At 50.9% G+C, this 24726-nt stretch overlaps 2 protein-coding genes across 8 annotated transcripts in view; one reads left to right on the top strand and one right to left on the bottom strand.

The window, feature by feature from the left end:
- Positions 1–507: 507 nt before the first annotated feature.
- Serpinf1 (serpin family F member 1) lies at positions 508–12045 on the top strand. 3 transcript variants are annotated; one of them, XM_060387314.1, is made up of 10 exons: positions 517–664; positions 1075–1185; positions 2070–2232; positions 4072–4159; positions 6592–6784; positions 7279–7434; positions 7903–8106; positions 8941–9083; positions 11077–11287; positions 11677–12045. In XM_060387314.1, exons 4-10 carry the CDS (start codon positions 4079–4081, stop codon positions 11934–11936), a joined length of 1248 nt encoding a protein of 415 aa, XP_060243297.1. In that variant the 5' UTR covers positions 517–664; positions 1075–1185; positions 2070–2232; positions 4072–4078; the 3' UTR covers positions 11937–12045. The 3 variants fall into 3 exon arrangements, with proteins under 3 accessions (XP_060243294.1, XP_060243297.1, XP_060243296.1); XM_060387313.1 differs by lacking the exon at positions 2070–2232; XM_060387311.1 differs by lacking the exons at positions 1075–1185; positions 2070–2232 and having other exon boundaries at positions 508–664.
- Positions 12046–16201: 4156 nt separating this feature from the next.
- The window catches only part of Smyd4 (SET and MYND domain containing 4), a 52251-nt gene continuing 43726 nt past the window's right edge, over positions 16202–24726 (bottom strand). For 4 of the 5 annotated variants that reach the window (XM_021642115.2, XM_021642114.2, XM_021642116.2 and 1 more), the window contains 6 exons: positions 22912–23094; positions 22182–22345; positions 19569–19701; positions 18609–18725; positions 18294–18417; positions 16202–17093 (listed from right to left, as the gene is read on the bottom strand). In XM_021642115.2, the coding sequence (XP_021497790.2) occupies positions 16940–17093; positions 18294–18417; positions 18609–18725; positions 19569–19701; positions 22182–22345; positions 22912–23094 (875 nt within the window). In that variant the 3' untranslated portion in view covers positions 16202–16939. The remainder of the gene's footprint in view (positions 17094–18293; positions 18418–18608; positions 18726–19568; positions 19702–22181; positions 22346–22911; positions 23095–24726) is intronic. The other variant, XM_021642118.2, reaches the window with a different exon arrangement.

Raw genomic sequence — 24726 nt, forward strand, 5'->3', positions numbered from 1 at the left:
GCAGTTGTGAGCCCTTGGTGTGGGTGCCAGGTACAGAACTCAGATCCTCTGCAAGAGCAGTCAGTGCTCTTAATCACTGAGCCCTCTCCCCAGCCCCTGCCCCACTGTCCTTTGCAATCTTCAGAGAGCACAGAACTTGAGCAGATAGTCCCAGCACCGTTCTGTTCTTTTCCAGGAGTGGGAGAATTATCTTGCTCCCCAACTGCAGGTAGAGCTGGAGCCAACCACCTGGAAGAAGCTGGCATCTCTGCCACAGCTTACCTTCTCTCCATCCGGCCTGCTTCTCAACCAGTCCTTTGGGTTGTTCCAAGTCCAGACGCAGACCAGGCTAACCCAAGTACCTCTGAAGTTAGCCATCATGTGGAGGGTCCCGGTGAAGAGAGACACAGGCCCGAGGAAGATATGATGAAGAGGAGGGTGACACATATGTGTGGTCTTGGGGACATGCGATGGAAGGGCAGCAGTGGGTTAAGTTAACACCAGACAATGTTGCAATCACAGATTCCAAATTGAGTCAGGTCGCTTTAAGAAAGGAGTAGTTGTAATCTGAAGCCTGCTGGACTCGGGGTTGGGAGACAGCTACTCACTCCACTGCTTGCTGGAGCCCCTCAGAGAGCAGGCTGAGCAGGACCTAGACTGTGAGAGGCGCTTCAGCTGACCACAGGTAAGGAAGTCCCTGGAGTAGCCTGGGGAAGACATATGGGAGAGGCCCCGTGGCTAGAGGGGCAGGGGCACCCCAGAGAGCAGAAAAGAGGGGTGCAAGGAGGTGAAGGTAGGGCTATAGTAGTCCCTGCAATTTAGGAACCAAGGTGAACAGATGAGAGGGAAGAGGGGATTGGGGGCTGGAGGGCCAGGACTCTATACTCCACTGCCACCAAAGGAGAGGCTGGAGGGGGGTTCTGAATAGGGAAACTGTGTGCTGGTGGGCAATGGGAAGCTGGGAGCTAAGCTAGACCAAGCGGTACCCCAAAGGGGCTATCTCCTGAGGCAGGGCTCTCCCTGGAGCTGCTTCCCCAGCAGTGAGCAGGGAAGGTGGTCTTCTGCAGCCCACTCACTCAGCTTGCTGCTTTTCAGAATCCGCCAGGGCTGATGTCCCCACAGAGAGGGCGGCTGGCTGCCCGAATCCTGCTGGGATGAGAAGCCCGCCAGGTCCTCTGTCCGGCTCCCACCATTCTCTTTTACCAAGTGAGCTGGGAGACAAATGAAGCCGTGGCCTCTGGCAAACAACAAGCACCCTAGCCTAGCTGCTGTGTGGGGTCTGGCTGCCCTCTGCAGCCTCTTTACCTCCTGGGCAAGCCGCAGCAGGGAGTGGTCTGAGTCAAAGAAAAGAGACAGGCTTTCCAAGTGTCAGCAGCTGTCTGGACCTTAGCTGCCCATCAGTTCAACCCCCAGGCAGAGGGGGATGGGTGGAGTCCAGGGAGCTCTGGTCCCAGGGCTGGTCTTTTTGGGGTTTTGGGAGCTGTAACTATGGGGTGTCTCAGGCCGATTCCGGTTCCAAGATTTCAGAAAGGAAAAGAAAAGTGCCCTGCCCCAGGGGTGAGTGCTGTGGCGGTGAGCCGGTCAGCCTAGGCCCCTGGAGGCGGCCCGGGAGCCAGCGGGCAGGGCTGTGTCCTCCCCTGCACTGTGCACATGTCCACTGCCATGTGGCTTGAAGTCGGCTTGGTTCTGAGAGGAGGAGGAAGCAGTGGAGGAGGAGCACCGTGTTTGTCTCCCGGCTGGCTTTAATCTGAAACACATGTCCTGGCTCCCATTTGTCTTCCCGGCTTGGATGTGAGGCCACAACATCCTGGTTTCTGTGCCTCTTGATTCGGGAAGGCTGACCTTGGCTCAGAGAGGAGAATCTTGACCCCCTCCCATGCCTTGCTCTACCTGTAGCCCAGGAATTTGGCTTGGACACTGCCCTTTGGACAGGATGGCATAATTGTTCCTATGCCCCTTGCTAGCCAATGGCCGCCTACCCAACCCACAATCACTGCACCCAGGGCATTGAAGGTGTCGTGGGAGGCCACAACTGCAGACCCTCACTCTGCCCTTAAGGGTCTCTGTTTCCTTTATTCTTGTCGCTTCAGGTGGAGAATTCAGACATTCCACTAACAGCTGTCCCTGCTTATAGCTGTTGGGCCAGCATTGGACCCGTGCCTCCCCATGCCCACCCGGTTCCCTGCCTCAGCTTCAGCCCTCAGCCTACCCGTGTGGTAACAATGATCTTAGATCCTGGAGGCACTCCAGGAGGTACCATCTGCAAATGCATCTCATTCACTTCCTGGAATAGGATGCCAAGGGTGACCGTGTCCTCCCCTCTCTCAGGTGCTCCCACCCGGGGACCAGAGGCGCCCTTCTGTGCACCTCTCTGATGAACAGCCTCTTGAGGCTCAGCGCAGAGCAGCTGCTGCCTTTGCTGGGTGGGGCCTACATATACATCCCATTCTCTGTTGTTCCAAAGGGTTTTCTCCCTGAGCGGCTGGGCGGCATTGCCACTGGAGGAGAACGCGGAGTCCCTAGAATTCCCACGGGAGCTCTGCTAGAGACAAAGGCGTAGAAGAGCCAGGCTGGCTCCTGCCTCTGCTGGTGCTGGAAGCAGCGTAAACTCAGCGAGTCTTTCTCTTGTGGCCCTTCATGGAATGCAGCTGTTTACTAGATTATCTGACTTAATGTTAAGGACTTTAGCCAATGTCCAGACTGAGCTCCTAACTTTTCAGATTCAAATTTGTTCTTGAAAGTCAGAAAAGTTAGTGATGTATGTTTGGTTGGGGAGGGTACGTGTAAGTGGAAAGAAAATGATGGAGCAGACGGGGACAGTCAGGGTGTGTGTGGGTGTGGGGGGGCTTTTCTGACTCTAAGACAAGCTTTTCTGCGGACCTCACATCCCCTTATCCCAGACTGACTCCAGGGGAGCACTGGGGTGGTGCCTGAGTATCCACAGCCCAGATTTCAATTTTGTTTTGTGGTCCAAGTGCCAGACCAGAATCTGGGCGGAAAGGCCGTTGCTTAGGGAGGTGGTGGGATGTGGGAGGTCCCACCGGGAATTGGTGTTGTTTAACATGAAGGAAAGAAGGCTCTGGCCAGGCAATGGGAAGCTGAGCAGTTTTCATGCTAGGAGGGGGAAGACAGGTCTTTCTGAAGAGACGTCAGCTGAAGGCACATTGGGAGCTTCCTGACCCCTGGTGCTGCTAAGATAGCATCTAGGCAGATGTGGTTGTGCAACCTGTCACCCCAGCACTTGGGAGGCAGAGACAGGAGGATCACACGTTCAAGGCCAGCCTAAATGTAGCAAGACTGTCTTAAATTAGAAGAGAGAGATTCTAAAATTTAATTCTCTAGCAGTAGGGTTAAAATTTAAATTGTATAATAAGTGCTATTATACAAGGAGAGATTTATTCTTTACACAGCTATGAAGACGCAGGGTCAAGGTTCTGTCCCAGGCAACAAAGCCCTAGCCCTCTTAACTATGTAAAGAGTTGCTCTTGAAATGGAAGAAGGGAGTCAAGCCAGGCATGGTGGCGCACATCTGGCATTCCGGTACTCATGAAACGGATGGAGGAGGGCAGCTGCAAGTTCAAGCTGCAAGCTGGGCATGTAGCAAGATCCGATCTTAAAAAATAGGTGGGGTGGGGACAAAGTGACAAGGCCAAACATCCTTATCACAGGCTCTTGGCCAGAGAACTTTTGGTGGATAGCAGGGCTAAACCAACTGTTCTGAAAGTCTATGAAGCCCTGGGTTCTGCTCCCATCCTGAAACAGGGTTCCAAATCCTACCAAAAGCCTCCATGGAAAAGCTTTGGTGTGTGCTTGTGACAGAACACGCTCTGGAGGGCAGAAGAGCCTGCCGCAGGGCCTCTACTGCTCTGGAGCTTGGGCTGGAAGGTGGGTCTCTGACAGGAACCACCATGGAGGCACAGCACACCGTGGAGCAGGAGGTGCAGGTGGGATGGCAAGCCTCAAGCTAAGACTTGGCTTTGGGGCTCAGGCTGGAGGGCGCTCGCCTTGTCCGGCTCCTGTCTCCGCGCGGGATGCAGTGGCAGGGCGGCGTGTGGGTGAGGGGAGTGCCTTGCTCTCTTGTTTCTCTTGTAGCCCCAGGATGCAGGCCCTGGTGCTTCTGCTCTGGACTGGAGCCCTGCTTGGGCATGGCAGCAGCCAGAATGTCCCCAGCAGCTCTGAGGTCAGTAGAGTGGGTAGGTGGGGGCAGCAGCTATCCCAGCGTCTCCTTGGCAGGCAGCAGAGGAGACAGCACAGGGAGGCAGGCCTGGGTCCAGGGCAGGCTCTGGCCCTCACTCTCCTAGGCCTTGCTTTTTCTAGCATCAGGAGAGTCTTGCCCCCCGCCCTTCTGGGGTTATGGAGAAGCCTCCCTATATGGAGAAAGTAGGGGTAGGACCCTGTCACACAGGGACAAGGCCGCTGGGAATATTAGCTACAGACCTGGGCTTTGCGGGTTCTGGGTTTAGGTTAGGGCTTAGTGACCTTGACAATACTGTCTCGCCACTGTGGCCATTCACTTATTCCTCCTCTACTAGGTGCCTCTCTCCCTCTTGGGAGTGAAACCCAGGACCTCACACATGCTAAACAAGTGCTGTATTACTGAGCCCTACTGAACACTTACTCTGAGGTTGGCAGGTATGGATAGAAATATAAGAATCCAGCACTTGGGAGGCAAAGGCAGGTGGATTTTTGTGAGTTTGAGGTCAGCATGGTCTACATAGTGAGTTCTAAGACAGCCAGAGCCACATAGTATATGGAATTTTAATCCAGCATCATGGCTGCTCTGGCTGGAATACAGACATGTCTTTAATCCCAGAAGACAGAGGCAAGCAGATCTCTGAGTCCAAGGTCAGCCCTGTATAGAGCAAGCTTCAGGTAAAGAAAAGCTTAGGCCCAGGCATGGTGGCACACGCCTTTAGCCCCAGCACTCAGGAAACAGAGGCATGCAAATCTCCGAGTTCTAGTAAGTTCTGTTGAAAGTGAGTTGAGAGGCAGTGCAGTGGAGCTGAGTTTGCGGCAGGTCAGTTTGTGGGATTTAGAGGCAGTTTTTACCTGGGAGTTTCACAGAGAGGTGACTTAAAAGAGAGCAGCGCAGAGGAAGAGGGGGAGGAGGCCATTTTACTGGACAGTTGTACAGAGACCAGTTTCAGAGAGAGAACAAGCTAGACACAGGTGAAGACAGAATGAGACAGGGAATAAGAAGGAGCCAGAAGGGCTGGAGAGATGGCTCAGTGGTTAAGAGCACTGTCTACTCTTCCAGAGGTCCTAAGTTCAATTCCCAGCAACCACAGTGGCTCACAACCGCTTATAGTGGGATCTGATGCCCTCTTCTGCCATGAAGGCACACATGCAAATAGAGTGCTCACGTGTATAAATAAATAAATCTTAAAAAAAAAAAAAAAGGAGCCAGAAGATTAGAACAGATTGTTGGAGTTAGTTTGAGTCCAAGCAGAGCAATTCAGTGAAAGACTGAGAGAATCCAGACTGAATCAGTCATCTGGGAGAGGAGTTTGAGTCAGGGAGCTGAGTTGAACTGGCCAACAAGAGTTTAGGAAGAACAGGAAAGGGTGAGCTTATTCAGCAGTAAGTCTGAGGGTGAAAACATTCTAGGCCTAGATAAGATTGTATAGAGGCCAGAACCGTCTAGGCCTAGATTAGTAGACAGAGACTACTAATCCAGCTACTAATTAGGCTACTATTAATCTAGCTTCGGAGATTACATCAGGCAAACAATACAATTACAATATAATGAGACCCTGTCTCAACAAAGCAGAACAAATCAAACGCAACAGGAACTGGAGATGTAGCTGGGTGACAAAGCACTTGCCTGACATATCGAAGACCTCAGCTTTGCTCCACAACTCTGGAAACAAAAACAAAAAGTAGCAGAAAGTAGCAGAAAGCCCTTCCCAGGAGCAGCTAGCTGATAAGGAAGTGGTTGACACTGAAAACGTCAGAAAACTACAAACTTCTTCAGGTACAGTCAGAGGAGATGGCTTGTCAGGGAAGACAGGGAGGGAGTCGCAGCAGAACCCAGGCAGACTAGGAACAGTCAGGGGCTGAGAAGAGGAGGGTAGTGTGGTCTGAGGACAGCTTTTTTTGGTGGTGAGGAGGTCCCCTCCAGAGAGGCAGAGAGACACAGAGAGACAGTGTGTTTCTAGGCCGGAAGTCAACCCAGAGTCATCCTCAGGTGCTGTCCACCTTGGACCCCTCACTGGCCTGGGACACGCTAGTCCAGGCTGACCAGCCAGTGAGCCTTAGGACCTGTCCATTTCTGCCTCCCCAGTGCTGGGATCACAAGCATGTATCACCGTGCCCAGCTCTTTTTCCGTGGCTTCCGAGGATTGAATCCAGGTCCTCATGCTTGCAACTGAGCTCTCTCCCCAGCCCTCCCAGCCCTTCCATTCCATTTTAAAGTAGGCCAGGCTTCCCGCTCTTAGGTCACAGTTCAAGCCTGGCAAGCTCTTTTGTGTTGCCCCCCCCCCCCCCCCCGACCCAGCACAGAGGTTCTGTACGGTCCCATGCTACCGGCCCCAGGGACCAGCAGACAAGCCCAACCAGGAGGCGGGGCCATTCACTGTGTCTCCTCCTACTGGTCCTTGTGTTCTAACCCAGGGCTCCCCAGCTCCCACAGGGGAGCCAGTGGAGGAGGAGGACCCCTTCTTCAAGGTACCTGTGAACAAGCTGGCAGCAGCCGTTTCCAACTTCGGCTATGACCTCTACCGCCTGAGATCTAGCGCCAGTCCAACGGCCAATGTCTTGCTGTCTCCACTCAGCGTGGCCACTGCCCTCTCTGCCCTTTCTCTGGGTGAGTGTCAACCGAAGAAGGTGCAGGTGGAGCTGAATTTCCCCCGCCCTGAGTCTCCATGCTTCTGCTGCCGGGGAGCCGGAAGGGGGGGGGGCTACGCACACAGTTCCTGCCACTTCATGATAAGCGACAACCAATCCTTGGTTCCTGAAGTGGACTCCTATTGTGTGTTGGTCATTCACCAGGTTCTAGGGGCACAGCTGCCAGGAGCAGGCCAGGGCTCCTCCTCAGAGAGGTGTAGGTAACGATGGGGAACTTCCGGGCCCACATCCCACCCTTCTCTCTTTGTAGGTCTGATGGACTTGGCACATTTTAGAGATTTTCCTAGCAATGCAGTCATTATTTCTTTCGGTACCCTGAAGCTTTGTCCATCTAGAATGTCGGCAATCCTGGTCTGCTCAGGCCTCAGAAGGCAAAATGCGCGGTGTAGAACATCCCTGCCCTGACGTGGCCCCAGGCAGTTACGAAGACTGCCATCCTTTTCTCCCTGGCAGGAGCTGAACGGCGAACAGAATCCATCATCCACCGGGCCCTCTACTACGACCTGATCAGTAACCCTGACCTCCACAGTACCTACAAGGAACTCCTTGCCTCGGTTACTGCTCCTGGGAAGAACCTCAAGAGTGCTTCCAGAATTGTGTTTGAGAGGAGTTAGTACACCCCCACCCAATCCTCACAGTCTCTGCGGTCCAGGCTGGCCCCCCGACTCATCCTGCTGCCTCTGCTCCCCAAGTGCAGGCGTGCACCATTATGCCTGGTGCTCAGCTGCTTTTCTGGCTTGGGTTGCCTGTGTGCTCCCTACTGGGGGCTCTGTCTAAATAGACTGTGTGTGCTCAGGCCAGGCCTGGCACTGGCGGGCAGGAAAGGGCCTGTCAGACCACAGAGGATCAGAGAGAAGAAGCGGGATGTGGAGACAGCAGGAGGGTCTGGGGAGGGCAGGAACGTGAAGGGCAGCAAGGGTGGAAGCCACTGTTTCCTGTCCAGTGTTTGGGGAAGCCAGCAGATGCCCCAGGAAGTCAGGGGAAGGTGCTGGCAGGAGGCTGGGGTCTGGCACGTTTTCAAAGCAAGGGTGCTGGTTCAGCTCGCATTCATGGGTCTTTGATCTGCTTCCTCTCCAGAACTTCGAGTAAAATCCAGCTTTGTTGCTCCTCTGGAGAAGTCCTACGGGACCAGGCCCAGGATCCTCACTGGCAACCCTCGAATAGATCTTCAGGAGATTAACAACTGGGTGCAGGCCCAGATGAAAGGAAAAATTGCTCGGTCCACAAGAGAAATGCCCAGCGCCATCAGTATCCTCCTGCTCGGTGTGGCTTACTTCAGAGGTGAGGGTCTCCCCACTTGTCTTCAGCCGAGGGAGGATCGTAGGTGTGTGTGGTGATGGAGGTGAACATGAGAGCAGGTGCAAGACCAGAGGAGCTGAAAACCACATGTGCTTGCCGCGTGTCTGCAATGAAATGGCCGAGCAGGGCTGGACACAGCTCCGGCTTTTGAATCAGACCAGGTTTAATCCTGGCTCTGTCTTGTGAGTGGCAGAGCCCTGGGCAAGTTTCTCCTGAGCCCGTCTCATCTTTGCTATGAGGATTACACATCTTCACAGACACAGCAGCCCTGTGTTCCAGGAACCAGAGCCATGCTCAGGGACTGCTGTCAATTACCTATCAACATTCTCCTAGGCAGTGGTAGCTTGTCAGGGGACCCTCCCACAGGCTTCACAGATCTACCTTGTTCATAAAAGGGCTTACGGCAGGAATGATTTGACCAGTTTTTTTCTGAAAATGCTTTGCGACCATTTTACAGAGTAGCGGCAAGAGTGGATGCTTAACCTACAGGAAAGGCCTGGAGCTTCCTACTCCCAGCACACCGGGCATGGGGGAGCAGGCACAAACCAGCATATTAAAGGCCACCTTAAATGGAAGGAGCCTGGTGATCCAGTCAAAGTGAGAACACCCACTTATCTCCATCCGAGTTTCCTTGGAGAAGATAGTCCATAGCCCCACGGTCCATAGATCCTGTGGTCTACCCCACATGCTAGGACCCAGGAGCTCCTGTGTTCATGTTGCTGACAGCTCAGGTTCTTTTGGCCAGTGAAGACACAGCATGGTCCTGTGTCCTTTCTGGTGACAGCAGCTCAGGACGTTCTATCTGTTCCCTTCCAGGACAGTGGGTAACAAAGTTTGACTCGAGGAAGACGGCCCTCCAGAATTTTCACTTGGATGAGGACAGGACTGTGACAGTCCCCATGATGTCAGACCCTAAGGCCATCCTACGATATGGCTTGGACTCGGATCTCAACTGCAAGGTCTTGTAGGGATGGGTGTGGGGAGGTCAGAGGGGCAGAGGCCACCAGGATCTGCAGGCCATCTGAATCTTGCTGTGTGTCTTTGGGCAAGTTAGTATGTTTCTGGGCCTTTCCTTTCTTGAAGCAGAGTGAGAAGTAGGTATCAGAACTTATGCTCCTAGGGTTTGTTGGAAGGACCAAGGTCATGACAATAGGTTTTCAAGGTCTGGGATGGTGACACACACCTGGGACCCCAACAGTCAGGAGGCCAAGGTAGGGTGATCAGGAGCCGAGTCTGGGTTGTATGTTGAGACCATCTCAAAACACAAGAATGGGCTAGAATTATGGCTCGGGGGTTAAGAGTACTGACTGCTCTTTCAGAGGACCCAGGTTCGATTCCCAGCACCCACAGCTCACAACCATCTGTAATTCCAGTTCCAGGGGATCCAACAACCTCTTCTGGTCTCTGCAGACACCAGGCATGACTGTGGTACACAGACAGACACACAGGCCACCACTCTTACACATAAAATAAAACAGACAGACCAGGCACTCAGCAGGGGCCACTTCAGTGGTAGAGCGAGCGCTGGCCTGGTGCAAACAAGACCCTGGGCTTAATCCTCAGTGCTGCCAAAACCAGAGCAAGAAAGAAGAAGGCTCAGCACTCAGATGTTTATTTATTCGCTCATTTCTTCCCTTCTTTCCTTCCGAGACAGCTTCATGTGACCCAGGTGGGCCTCAGACTTACCTAGCCAAGGACGCTGTTGAGCGCCTATCTTCCTGACTCTACCTCCCAAATGCTGGTGCTGCAGGCATGTGTCCCCACCCCAGGAGCCCTGGATCAAACCCATAGCTTCATTCACGTTAGGCAGGTGCTCTACCAACTGAGAGCACCAGCCCACGCCTTTTCTTGACAGCTTTTCTCTTTAGAATTAAGAGCCAAATTTTGACAACTTGTCACAAATGCCACACGCTGACATTCTAGGGCTCTCAGTGTACCTGATTTCTTTCAGTTCTAAAGCAGTACTTATTAACCCTTTCTAGGCTATGGCTTCTTTGGAAATCTGATCAAGCGCCTGAAAGATTGGAATGTGGTAGGGCACACCTTTAATCCAGGTACTTGAGAGGCAGAGGCAGGTGGATCTCTATGAGTCTGAGGCCAGCCTGGTCTACACAGAAAGTTCCAGGGCAAACAAACAAACAAACAAACAAACCCAAAACCTGAACCACTCTGGAGAAAGGACATTTCTATGTATGACTGTATGGAGGCCCTGGGATGCCCTGACATTGTGTTCCATGGACGTTAGGAACCTCTGCTCAAAGTTTCCATTTTACTTTTCATTTCTGGCTCAATGCTCTGCCCAAAGCAATTGGTCAGTAAATGCTGGCAGGCAGGCAGGCAGGCTCTGGGAGGATATGCCATCCCAGCTGCTGAGAACAGGTCCTAGTTAGTGTGCTCAACTTGTCACAAGCTAGAGTCATTTAGAAGTGTGAACTTCAGTTGACAAAATGCTGCCACCAGCCTGGCCTCTGGGCCAACCTGTGGGAGTTTTCTTGATTAGTGATGAATGTGGGAGAGCCCAGCCCACGCTGGGTGGGGCCACGCCTAGGCAAGTGGTTCTGGACGGTACAGAAAAGCAGGGTCACAAGCCCTGGGGAGCAAGTCGGAAAGCAGCGCTCCTCTATGGCTCCTACCCTGAGCTCCCTTAGTGATAAGAGTGTGACCTGAGGCCTGAAGGACAAAAGCAAACCCTTTCCTTGCCAACTTGCTTTTGGTCATGTTTTAGCACAGCCATAGAAACCATAAGACAAACTACAAACAAAAAATTTGTTCATCAGACTTCCCTGGGTATTAGGCTGAGAAGAAAACTGCCTACTCACGGAAGGACAAGCACTGCACAGGCTGAGGCCAGGGGAGCACAAGGCTGGGGCCCGCCCCAGGGAGGGGAAGGCAGCCGTTGGTGTGGGGGGGTTTTGGCTCAGGACTAACCCGCATACTTCTTTGCTGCCTTAGATTGCCCAGCTGGCCCTGACAGGAAGCGTGAGCGTCATCTTCTTCCTGCCCCTGACGGTGACCCAGAACTTGACCATGATTGAGGAGAGCCTCACCTCTGAGTTCATTCATGACATTGACCGAGAACTGAAGACTATCCAAGCTGTCCTGACTGTCCCCAAGCTGAAGCTGAGCTACGAAGGCGAAGTCACCAAGTCTCTGCAGGACATGAGTACGTTTGCACGACCACCTCTCTGCTCTTGGGGCCGAGTCTCTGAGCCTTCCACCTTGCTGACAGAACTGAGTCTCATGGCTTTGTAGGCTGGCTTGGGGGACTTGCTTCACTATCATGGGAGAAGAGAACACACAGAACTGCCTTCCCATCAGACTCAGTCCTTGGTCCCATAAGCTCATATCCTGTAAGAGCACAGAACACTGCTTCCCAGGCCAGGTCTGAGTTCAGCCTTGCTGGCTCTATGCTCTCGGGTAGCTCCAGGAGGCCACTGAGCCTGTAGTGGGCCGCAGTGCCTCATACCACTCCTAGCGCCTCTCTCTCTCATCAGTTTACACAAACCAGTGGTGTGTGAGTGGTGTTAATGGAATCTCTCTCATTCTCTGCAGAGCTACAGTCCTTGTTTGAGTCGCCTGACTTCAGCAAGATCACAGGCAAACCTGTGAAGCTCACCCATGTGGAACACAGGGCTGCTTTGGAGTGGAACGAGGAGGGGGCAGGAACCAGCCCCAACCCAGGCCTCCAGCCCGTCCGGCTCACCTTCCCACTAGACTATCACCTTAACCGACCTTTCATCTTTGTCCTGAGGGACACGGACACAGGGGCCCTTCTCTTCATAGGCAAAATCCTGGATCCCAGAGGCACTTAATGTTTCAGTGCTCTATAAGAAAACCCTAGAGGGATGGCTGGTCACACATTCCAGGAAGGCTGCCCTACAGCTTCAATGTATCCTTTGCAATAAAAGAGCTTTTCCTTAACTTTTGCTTCTTTCTTCCTTCTCCTGTTCACGATGTTTATACTACGGAGAGAAATTGGTCCTTATGAATTTGCATACTTGTAACTGGCTCTGCTTACGCTCTGTAAAAGCCACCATTCCTGCTCTCAGAGTGCTGGGGAATTAGGACTAATGGACTGCCCCAGGAGGGCACCCCCACACAGTTACTGAAGTTTGCTGTCCAGTTCCTCAGCTTTCTCCTACTACAACACATACCTGGGGAAATCAGCTGCTGTTTTAGGAGCCCCAGCTGTGACTGCCCCCTTGCTCTTAAGCATGTGGTGGTAGCACAGCCTTGTGACTTGTCTTATGACCGAGAAACAAAGAGAAAAGCGGAGCCCAGAGATTCCCCTTGCTTGGCATGCCTCTCCACCCATGCCCACCTCCCACTAGGCCCAATCCCTTGACAGTTCCGCTCTCTCCCAGCAGCGCCACACTGGGACCGAGCTTTGCCTTGGGAGACATGATCTAAACCATACATATGTTCCTAAACAGCCAGACTTGGTTTCCTGATTTACTTACGTGTGTTTACGAAGCTCTGTTTGTGCATGGGGTCATGTAGTGGCCAGAGGGCAATCTTAGGTGTCAATTTTCATGAGCTGTCTGCCTTTAAAAGTTAAAGAAATCTGTCTTCTTGAGGGGCTGGAGAGATGACTCAGTGATTAAGAACCTCTTGCAGAGGACCCAGGGTTTGGTTCCTAGCACCCATGTCGTGGCTCACAAGCCTGTATAACTCCAGTTCTGGGGACTCTGACACCCTCTTCTGGCCTCTAAGGCATTGCACATGTGGTGCGCAGAAAGATATAGGCAAAGCACTCATACACATAAAAAACTGAAATTATTTGCACGCATATGCACGCCTACAAATGTGAGTACCCATCATGCATGTGGAGTCAGAGATCAGGCACAGTCCTGTGAACTTGGTTCTCTCCTTCCAGCCCCCTCCTCCCCTTTTTCTGTTTCTGGAGACAGGGATTCTGTGTAGCCTTGACTGAACTAGACTCACTCTGTAGTACAGGCTGGCCTCAAACTCACAGGGATCCGCCTGCCTCTGTCTCCCTGAGTGCCGGGATTACAGGCACGCCATTGTGCCTGGCTTCTCTCCTTCTACCCTTATGTGGTATCCGGATTGAAGCTGGGTTGCCAGGCTTGTATGGCAAGTGTCTTTTCCCACAGAGCCACCTTTTTACCTTTGCCTACCGTTTTTTCCAGTCTCTCACGGGCCTGGAACACAGTAGACAAAGGTAGCTTGGCCAGTGAGCCCCAGGGATCCATCTGCCTCCACGTGCCAACGTCAGCGCACAAGCACGTGCCTCCTTGCTTCTTTTTACATGGTTTCTGGGGTTGACCTTAGGTGCGTGTGCTTGGAGGGCAAGCTAAACTTTACCAATTGGGCCTATTTACATTTTGAGAAAGGGCCTCACTCTGTATCCCTGGCTAGCCTGGGAACTCACTATGTAGACAGGTCTAGCCTCAAATCAGAGATCCACCTGCCTTTGCCTCCTGAGTTCTAGGGTTAAAGGCGTACCCCACCATGCTTGGCCTCAGCCCCTGTATTTGAGAAAGGGTCTCATGTAGCTCAGAATGACACTGAACTCGTGATGCTCCAGCCTCTGCTTCCTAAGTCTAGGGCTATAGCCATGTGCCACTATGCCTGGCGTGGTTTGAATTTTTAAAAGGGGTTTATGTTTATTTTCAGTCACATATGTATGAGTGTGGATATGTGCACATGAGTGTAAGTGCTCGTCAAGGTCAGAGGCATCAGATCCCTTGGAGCTGGAATTACAGGTGACTTTGAGCTGCTTGCCACTGAGGCTAGGAATTGAGCTGGGATTCCCTGCAAGAACAGTGTATGCTTAACTGCTGAGCCAGCCTCCTTCTCTCTCCCTCCAGGGTATCACTATACAGCCCTGGCTGGCCTGGCACTCATTACGTAGATTAGGGTAGCTTGAGACTCACAGGCAGCTGCCTGGCCCTGCCTCCTCAATGCTGGGATTAAAAGTGTGCACTACCTTACAAACTTAAACGCGTAGTGTCATCTTATCCTTCTTCTTATTTACTTTAAGATATTTATTTTTAAGTGTGTGTGTGTGTGTGTGTGTGTGAACAATTGAGTGTGGGTGCTCGTGTAGGCCAGAGGGTTGGATCTCATGGACCTGGAGTTACAGCTGGTTGAGTCACTCAGTGTGGGTGCTGGCAACTGGAAAGGCAGTACGTGCTCTTCACTGCTGAGACACCTCTTCTCTTCAGCCCTTTCATGTTTGAGACAAGGTCTTTTGTAGCCCAGACTGGCCTCTAACTCTTGACCATCTTGTTTTAACCTTGGGTGCTGAGATTATAAGTGTGTTGCTACTATGGCAAGCACACGCTAGATTTTAATAGAAGCACAGGCATTCTCAAGCTAAGGTCACATGAGACATGGCAAGATTTATTTTTTCCATTTTGCTTTATGTGTGGGTGTTTTGTTTGCGCACCATGTGCATGCAGTGTCCACAGAGGCCAGAAGAGGGCACCAGACACCAGGAAACAAAATTACAGATGGCTGGTTGTTAGGTGTGATGTGGGTGCTGGGAATCAAACCCAGGACTTCCAGAAGAGCCACACATGCTCTTAACTACTGGACCATCTTATAAAGCATTAAAAAATAGCCTTCATGCATAAAATACAGTCTGCGACTAAAACTCTGACCATATCCTTGGAGGAAGAGTACCTGTTCTAGAGAGGGTGACAGGGCAGAGAGCATGGAGTAACTACACAGGTCACCCCCTCATCAGGGTAACAGACAGCAGGAGAATCAAATTCCGCCCACTTTCCCCTCCACAAACGTTTGAATGCTATCTTCTAACACCCAGCTTCCTGAAAAACTGCTGCCAGGCATCTTCCTGGCTATTTCTTTCCTGATTGCAATGCCATGGCAACCAACAGCCACTTCTTGGCATGGCAAGGGAGGGGTGGGCAAGTTCTCAACAGCAGCGTGTAGGGACCTGGAGTTCTTTCCCACTAACTCAGCCGAACCAACTAATCACCAGCGTAGTGCAACGCGGATGGTTAAAGTCCCGTGGCTCTCTGGTCCTGGCGGTCTGGACTGCCACTCCACGCCCCGAGGAAAAGGGCAGCTGCCCTTCCCTTCTGTCTGTCTGAAGCCATAGCAGCAATGCCTACAGCCTTAACACCCAGGGGGCATCTGGAGACGTAGCCGAGCCTCATATTCCCCCAGTGAGCTACAGCCACAGCTCCTGGTGGAGCGTTCTGCAGCTCTTAGTGCCAGTCTATGTACTCACGTGGTCTGTACTTCATGTCTGAGCCTGCAGACATGGCTGTAACAAGCAGTCCCGAGCTGGGCAGCGTGGCCTCTGCCTGTAAACCTAGGACACGGAAAGTTGAGGTGAGAGGAGGGGATGTTGGAGGTTAGACTGGCTTACGGAGTGAGGTTCTGTCGTCAGATGACACAACCTGAGTAGTCCACTCTCAGGTTTGCTACCAACTAGCTCAGGAAGGAGGCGTGCGTGAATGCGTGCGTGCGTGCGTGCTCTAAGTCATTCCCACAAGCTTGGCTTTCGTGAGTGCCTGGACACTGAGTCTGCCAAGAAGATTCTGTGAAAGCCAGCAAACAGAATTAGAAGACTGGATACAGAGTTGGCTCGGAGATTAAGAGCACAGACTGTTCTTCCAAAGGTCCCGAGTTCAATTCCTGGCACCCACATGGTGGTTCACAACCATCTACAATGAGATCTGGTGCCCTCTGCTGGTGTGCAGTACAGGATACTGTATAAATAATAATGAAATCTTAAAAAAAAAAAGCAAAAAACCTTTAGCTACAAATTCCCCAGGACTTATCATGCCATTCTTTGGGCTGGAGAGATGGCTCAGAGGTTAGGAGCACTGGTTGTTCTTCCAATGGTCCTGAGTTCAATTCCCAGCAACCACATGGTGGCGCATAACCATCTGTAAAGAGATCTGGTGTTCTCTTTTGGCCTGCAGACAGAACATTGTATACATAATAAATAAACCTTAAAAAAAAAAAAAAAGAATTAGAAAAGAGGTAGGAAACAAATACAGAGTTGCTATCCTAGGAAGAAACTGCTCAAAAGCAAGGTAGTCCCATATTTATTTCTCCATTCACAAATCATACACCACCATTTTTTTTTTCTTTAAATAAAGATTTATTTATTTATTTTATGTACATGAACACTCTGTTTTTCATGCACACCAGAAGAGGGAATCAGATTGCATTGCAGATGGTTGTGAGCCACCATGTGGTTGCTGGGAAATTGAACTCAGGACCTTTTGGAAGAGCAGTCAGTGCTCTTAACTGCTGAGCCCTCTCTCCAGCCCTACGCCACCAGTTTTAATGAAGGATTGAAGGAAGCAGGATATTGTCAGTGGAACTGCGTGTCTCCTGGGGGGAGGAGGCATGCTGATTTCTGGCTGTCTACTATTTTTCAGTTACATACACACTACGCGTTGAGTTTCCACTGAGTGGCACCCAGTGCTTCGCTGCTACCGGGAACCGGGAATGTCGTAGGGAAACAGACTCATCGGTTAGTGAAATGAAATTGAGCCAAACCTGAGGCTAGTCTCAGCTGCCTGCCGATGAGCTGCGACCCTTAGCAGCATGCAGGTCGGCCTCTCCAGACACTGGCTGTAAGTCTTTTCTGGGGACAGGGTTTCTGTTAGAGGGCAGTTAACTCCTGCAAGCAGCAGTCAGCAGGACAGGCGAATGTCTCTCAGCCACTGCTTTCCAAGTGCTCCGTGCACCAGACTCGAGGCTTGGGGCAGTTAGGTTGGTCCTACCCTTTCTGATGACAGCTCCAAACCCATATAGCCTCTTTCACCCATCCACCGGAGCTCCTTTCCTGAGGGCAAGAATGTACACTCTACACCAAGGGCCCCACAGGGATGAACGACAAGTCCAATAAGCAGGACTTCATCTGGCGGAGCTCCTGGACCTCATCACTCTCAGGGCCACAGTGCACCAACAGGATCTTCTCTGCCTTCCATATGGCATTCAGCGCTTCAGGCACTGCCAACCTGAACCAAGACAGGGTCAGTCAGTCACAACGAAAGCTGCCTCCTTTCTGGACAGAGGACACAAAGGATCCCGTTCATTGCATCCTCTGGGGTTCTGCACACAGGGTCTGAGTTCACGCTACCCCCACCCCAGGGTCTTCCTAGCTAAGAGGGTAGATAAGAAACTTTCATGGGCACACTGCAAAGCAGAGTTTGAGAAAAGTGTATGTGTGAGAGAGAATAAAAAAATCCTGAAACAAACAAACAAACAAAAAACGGGCAAATTTCAAGACCTTAATCAACATTCACCAAAGCTTTGCACAGGTGTTCATTTGAGAGTGCCCTTGTTTAACCTGACTGGCTTTGTATCCTTCCCTCTCTCTGGCCAAACATGAGACTCCCATGTCTGGGTGTCAGGTCTAAGCTGCAAACACTTTCTCTTAGCAGTGTACCCCATGAGATGTTATTAAGGCCGGAGCTATGGTATCCACACAGAAGCACTATATCTGGGGACTCACTTCAAGTGATCTCAGTGCGAAACTGCGTGAGGGACTGACTCATCAGCTCTGCTCTTCCCTGTGGTTTATTTTTTTGTGCAGTGCCAGGGATGGAACCCAGGGCCTTGTGCATGCCACCAAGTGCAAGGCCAAGCGGGCCATTTCCTCAGCTTCCTTTTCTAAGGCAGGGGCTCTCAATCTCGATATAGGTAACTCGGGTCACATCCCACTGTGGAGGATGTCCTGTGCACTGTGAGTTTAGCTCTTACCCACTTGATGCTGGCAGGACTCTGCCTTCAAGCCACGACCACCAAAACTGTCTCCAGACATTGTCAAATGCCATCTGAAGGCAAAATTACCTCTGGTTGAAAACAACTGCTTTAAAAGGAATAGGACGCAAAGTAGGGAAACGGCAGAGCCCTGGAGCTGAACACTGGGAATGAGCGAGTCAAGAGAGGTGTGATTAAGTGGAGAGGAATGCTAGAGGGAGGGTGAGGCTGCCTGGAAGTCTTCCCTGGGAGACTCAATTCAGACCCAAGAGTTTTTGCCACATCTCTCAGGAGGAAATGCAAGGCCTCAGTCTCAGTGAAACACAGGGCAAGGAGGAAGTAGAAGAGTTTCAACATGCTTACAGTGCACTCAGCAATGAAGTCACACACGGAAGTGCAGTAAAACGCAGAGCAGTGTGTGCCCTGGCTGAACGCTGGGAAAAGGAAAGACCTACCCATTGAACAGGATTTGGGCCAGTTTGAAGAGCTCGTGGCCGATTTCCACACTAGACGGCCCATGGCGGGCTTCAGCCACCCGCAGACTCTTCTGTGCATGTGCCGCAGACTTCTGCCAGTCTCCTGTGGGAAGAGAAAGGTTTCATTCTAGAAAACAAAACAAAACAAACCCCAAACACCATCAGCCCACGGATTTCAGGGTGAGGCAAGCAGAATGGAAGGGAGGACAGCGATCATGTAAAGAGCCGAAGAGAACCACACAGAGTAGACAAGGACCATGACTGAGCCAAGGCAGGGAAGAATTCGGGCCATACCTAAGGTAGCATAGGCCTGGGCCAGGCTGTCTTCAATTTTCCCCAGCACGGTGTGCTCTGCTGACAAGAAGCTCTCAGCTGCCTCTCGGCATCCCAACAACTGTTGAATGGCTTGCTCTATTGATTCAAAGGAAAAATGCTTCACAACAGACATAAACCTAGTTCTGGACATGAGAGCCCAGGTCGCAGGGTTGCTATCAGCTGGGCCAATGTGAAAATGCCCCTTTCTCTCCCTGAGTCGACAGCCCAGCATTCCAGGAAAGCCGCTGGTCTGCTTATGTTTTTCTCTTTCTACAGTGCTAGATGAGACCTCCCCACATTTACCCCGGGGCTCTGAACATCCATTTTCCAGGACAACCAACTCCACTGCCCACCTGCAATCATTACTTCTCTTGACTCTAGGCTAAAGGTCAACTTCAGAATCTAGGCTAAAATGAGTGAAACACATCTCTACCATGCCAGGGTCTAATAGCAAGCCTCACAAATCCCTTTGAGAAGAGAGGAGTCCTCTCCCTCTGCCAGTGCTTGGGCTAGCTACCAAGCTCTGCCTGTGAGCCATGCAGGATTTGCTGCTGCTGCTGCTGCTGCTGCTGCTGCTGAGGGCACAGCACTCTTCAAAGAGGTTAGGCCATTCAGCTGGGAGTTAAGATAATGACACTGAACTTCTGGAGCTGCACGAAGCCCGTGGAGGTGGGAAAGCCTTTTTGGTGCTCGAGGAACTAGAACTATCTGGTGCAATTAGATACAGCTTAAAGCATCCTGTCTATTCTCAAGGGACACAAGAGTATGAGCTGGTCAGGGTTTGCTCTCACTGGCCTAGACAGCCATCGTGTGGCTGGTGCTGGGATAATTAAATTCAAGTCCTCAGTCATTTACTGAAGACTATTCTCGAGGGCAGGGTGATGCCAGAATAAACAAAGGGAAGGCGCAGGAGGCTTAAGGCGAGGGAGCCAGTCTCACCTGGTTTGCTGGTTCTGAGAAGCTTCTGGGCCACACAAACCTGCTGCTGAAGGTCCTGCAGGCGAGAGATCAGGCGGTCCCTGCTGACGGTGTCTGTGCAAGATTTGTTGCTACAGCTCAGCACATCACTTCCCTGTGGAAGTCGGTTCTGTCTTTATTCCTAAGCCAGAGCAGTTATCCACACTGCATGCTGCATGTACCTGAGCTACAGGGTCACTGGCCCGACGGGGAAGAGACTCCTGGAGTCGCACATTGCAAACAAGGCCTGAGCGAACTTGGTCTCATAGCAATTCTAATGGAAGCGGTAGCTGACCCTACTCCGAGACTTAATTTTTGGACAGAACTGATATAGTTTGTAATCCTTTCCACCTCAGCAGCTCCTTTCATCTCTTTTGGAACAGGCTTTTAGATGATAAACACATGTATGATGGTTATTAATAAAAGCCATAAGAAAATCAATACAGAAGGCCCATGGTGAATGCCTTTAATCCCAGCACTCAGGGGGCAGAGGCAGAGAGATCTCTGAGTTCAAGGCCAGCCTGGTCTACAGAGTGAGTTCCAGGACAGACAGGGCTACACAGAGAAGCCCTGCCTTGAAAATCCAAAAGAAAAGAAAATAAAGCAAGTTGATGTGGCGACATCCTACAGTAACTGGCACATGGGAGTAGAGGCCAGGATGACAAGTCTGGGGCCAGGCAGGGCTACGCAACGAGCCCCAGATCACCCTAGAGAGAGACTCAGAGGAGGAAGAAGAAGCAGAAGAAAGAGAGCTATGGCTCAAAGGATGATCGTCTTACTAAGAATCTATAGAGTTAACCAAGTGTGGGCCTGTAGACATCTCTGTGCTTGGGAAGCTGGGGCAGGGTGATCTCAAATTTGAGGCCAGCTTGGGCTATGAAGTGAATTCTGGGCTAGCTGGGGATGTACAATGGCACCCTATCTCAAGAGAGAGCAGGAGGGACGGGAGAGTTAATGCACAGGTGCTAGGGCCCAGCATGGTGGTTCACTTGGGAGGCAGAGGCAGGTGGATCTCCATGAGTTCCAGGCCAGCCAGGGCTGCACGGTAAGGCCTTGCTTGGCTATAACAACAAAAAGCGTGCTAGGTAAGGCTTCATATGTGACTCTTGGGTTTACGATTTTAGCTTCTCCACACACAACTAACTCCACTTACAGTATTCCTAACAAGGATGCCATCCTCTGGTAGTGGAGAAAACCTTCCATCTGGACATGAATGTTGAAGACTCCAGTGTCTGTGCTAATTTCTCTATGGTGTGCCCTCACTCTCCCAAGGTCAATGCTCTTCACTGAGGGCTCAGTGGTGGCTCTTTCCTTGGGTCAAATGGCTGAAGAGAAACTCTGTGGGTCTGCCTTTCCTAAGGTTAGGACATCAGTGACACACAGGAAGACTTTTGCTCAGACTTGACTTTGGACTGGCACATGTCCATCCTAGTGGGCTGGGTGGATCAGGAGTTAGACAGGCTGACAACCATCTTGTCCCCGGAAGAGGGCAGGAGTGTGTCTCATGAGGCTAGTGCAGAGGGATGGAGCTGAGAAAACATTAAATCCGGATCATAGTGATATTACTGAGATCCTTCTGCCTCAGCCTCCTGGGTGCTAGGATTACAGGTGTGCACCACCAAGTACCAGACCTGATACAGAACTTCTGTTTTTCGAGACAGGGTTTCTCTGTGTAACCTTGGCTGTCCTGGACTCATCTGTAAGCCAGGCTGGCCTCAAACTCACAGAGATTGGCCTGCCTTTACCTCCCCAAGAGCTGGGCTTACAAAAGCGAGCCACCAGGCCTGGCTGGTACAGAACTCCCCCCGCCCCCCCACTCTGTTGGGGCACTCCTTTTGTGCTCTGTGCAACGCTTCTATGCTATTATTAAATTCTGACTCGGTACAGGCTGGACTCTGGTGTTGCTAAGTACCACCTGGCTCAATGCTTTGTTAACATATACTTTCTTTACCTTCTTATTGGTTTAATAAAGAGCTGAACGGCCATAGCGAGGGCAGGGCTTCCAGCAGACTGGACTCTGGGAAAGACTCTGAGGTGGCGAGATTCGCCAGCTGAATGCAGAGGAAAGGAGATGAGCCCCCGCGGCAGAGTGCAGATTAACATAAAGGAGTTAATTTAAGTTAAGGGCCAGTTGAGAACGAGCCTAAGCTAAAGCCAAGCTTTTTTTTTTTTTTTTTTCAAGCCAAGGTTTCCCTGTGTAGCTCTGGCTATCCTGGACTCACTTTGTAGACACACAGAGATCCACCTGCTTCCACTTCCCTGAGTGCTGGCATCACAGGCATGTGCCACCACACCCGCCTAAGGCAAAGCTTTAATAATAAATATAAAAGGTCTCTATCATTGGGAGCTGGCAGTCCAAGAAAGTCCTGTTATGATGGGCACCCAACGCTTACATGTCCCTTTGAGTAAGCTAAGAGTTTGCCAAGAGTCATTTATAAGGAGAAATTCAATTTCACCCTTTGGTTGTTTGCATGGTCAGGCAACGTGTAGGGATGGATTATAAAAATGGTGGCACTAATGGTGCTCTCTATGAGCCTCTGATGGTCTCTCCCATGACTGCAGCACTGGCTTCTGGGAACAGCAGAGAAGATTTACCTGCATGAGCGCCCTGCAAGTGTTACAGCAGAAGGCTTCCCACCTGCGGGCTGCGGCTGCTTCCACAGTCTCAGCCTGACAGGCTGGACAGCTGCAGTCAAAGAAATACTGAGAACTCAGCTTCTGCTGCCTCTCAGCAACATCCATGCGGCTCTCGTGAGGTCCTGGAGAAAGAGCACCCATAGTTACTCCTCATGTCAGGACAGTCAAAGCCTACCCACAAGCCTTTTGCTCAACAGAGGAGCAGGGTATTCATCATGTGACTGACACGGTGGAAGTGGGTGGGGTTCTAGCTCAGTGGGAACTCTCCCATTGTCTCAAAAGAAACAATAAAACATGGGTGGAAGTGGATAAGCTTTCCAGCTGCTGGAGAAGGAAGAAGGAAGAAGGAAGAAGGAAGAAGAAAGAAGAAAGAGGAAAGAAGAAAGAAGAAAGAAGAAGAAAGGAGAAAGAAGAAAGAAGAAAGAAAAAGAAGAAGAAGCCGAGAAGGTGCTCCAGGCAATTTTCAGGATAGGCAGTGTTCAGGGACTCAGCATGGAGAGAAGTGGCTCACTGCCCCCAACAGGCCTTTTTATTATGGCCGGGAGACCTTCTTTATTGGTCTAAGGATGCACTGCCTTTCCAGGAGCAATTCGGAGGATGAGGGGAGGCTCTGGCCAGTGCCTACTCTTCCTGTGCCCTGTCCTTTCCCGGTGGGCAGGCAGGGCAGTGGGAAGGAAGGCTGGCTTACCATAGCAGTGCAGAATCTCTTCTCCCTTTCTGATCTGCCGTGCTGCCCGAACGGCGGCAACGGTGCCAGTGAAGGACACACTTGTGTTGGGGCTGCAGGAGTGGTTCAGGAGGCTGACAACAGGGAAGATGCCTGTGGCAAGGCGCACCTGCCTGCTGTCAGTAACGACGCTCTCCTTAGACCCTGAAAGCACAGGAACAGAAGGAAACACGCATCAGGACATTTGTCCTGTCCTTGCCATCTACTCCTCGGAAGATGACTGAACAGCTGGGCCTGCAGCCCATGAGTCATGGCTCTGCAGCCGGATCCAATACAAATCGATGGAACATGACTCATAGCAAACTCTGGTCCCGGGAAGCAAGTGAATAAGTACACGAAAGTCTGCTAGAGCATGACCATCACACCTGTATGCCACTCAACACCCCAAGATCAGAACTTAGAAAAAAACAATCAAAAAGGGAAAGCAGGCCGCTTTCCAGACAGTTCAGTGATCGCAGGACTCAGAACTATAGCACCCTAAGGTTATCTCCCCAAGATGTCCGAAGTCCAGGTGCTTTTGCCTTTGGTTGCTACTGGAACAAGTGTCCTAGTTAAGCGTAGCACACTTCATCTCCTAACAAAGCCTTAAGTGTATCCACAAAACCACAGCCTTCTCCGTCCTGTCTTTTGTCTAATCTTTTTAGAAACTGCTCTGCAGTCTCAGGTAAGCAACCAATATGTGTTTTGCTGAAGGGAATGCTACATAGAAACAACCTCTCTGCAGGACAGTAAACCAGCAATTCACACAACTGCAAATCAGGAAGGAAGAAAAGGGGCTCAAGGCAGGGACGCTGGTTTGCATAAGCTTCCATTCACACATATGTGAGTTCTTCAGACTCCTGCGCACAGCTGTGTTTGTGTTAGGTTTCTGTTGCTATGGCAAAATCAATTTCAAAAAAGCAAAGAAAAGGTAAGCTGAGCGATGCATGCTTGTAATTTCAGCATTTGAGAGGCTGGACGAGAGCATCAGCCTGGGCCATATAACTGATCCCATCTCAAACAAAACCAAAACCAAAACAAGCAACAAAAGCCCCACCTCCCAAAAGTTAACGGTGGTAAAGGCTTTAGCAAATGGACCTGTGGGCAACACATAAGCCCAAACTCTAACAGCCTGCATGCTCTTCAAACAAAATGTTAATTGATTTGGTCATGCAGTTTTTTCGGGCCAAAGAAGGTCAGAAGCAGAGAACTAGTGCGTGGTGGGTACACAGCAGGGTTTTCTGACAATGGCAAGGCAGAGGAGGCAGAAAAGCCCTATGTGTAACACGTCAGCTCCAAAGCACACAAAACTCCTTTCCCATTCAAGTCTCACCCTACATGGAGCAGTTTATTTACCCAGAGGCTCCTTGACGGAGCACATCTACAAGGGTTTCTGTAGTAGCCAACAGGCCAGGAGGAAATATGATATATGTAAGATCGTAACAGAAAGGCTTAAATGATGATCTTAGCCCCAGTTTAATCAGGAGGGAAATCATATTTCCAACAAACTGGTTAAAATGTGAGAAACCCGGATACTTAAAGGGAAACAGTTTTCTAAAAAACTGAGAAACAAACAGATAACTGTGGTGTCACTGTCCATGTGCCAGGAATCTTAACTAATCATTTATCAGAGAAGTAGCTAGTCTGGATTCAAATAGAAAACACCATGAACCATCATGTGAAAATGTTCTACAAAGGGAAAAATTAAATATAAGAATTATGTTGTCTCTCTGCAGACAATTCTATTATCTGTTGCTATGGGGGACAAGAATAGGATATGTAAATACAATTCACAGG

Source organism: Meriones unguiculatus, chromosome 7 (assembly GCF_030254825.1).
Source record: "Meriones unguiculatus strain TT.TT164.6M chromosome 7, Bangor_MerUng_6.1, whole genome shotgun sequence".
Taxonomy (NCBI): Eukaryota; Metazoa; Chordata; class Mammalia; order Rodentia; family Muridae; genus Meriones; species Meriones unguiculatus.

Excerpts from the sequence above, each read along its gene's own strand:
- Serpinf1 (XM_060387311.1), top strand. The coding sequence starts at position 4,079 with ATGCAGGCCCTGGTGCTTCTGCTCTGGACTGGAGCCCTGCTTGGGCAT. Across the intron at positions 6,785-7,278 it reads CCTCTCTGCCCTTTCTCTGG|GAGCTGAACGGCGAACAGAA; the intron begins GTGAGTGTCAAC and ends TCTCCCTGGCAG. Across the intron at positions 8,107-8,940 it reads CGGTGTGGCTTACTTCAGAG|GACAGTGGGTAACAAAGTTT; the intron begins GTGAGGGTCTCC and ends GTTCCCTTCCAG.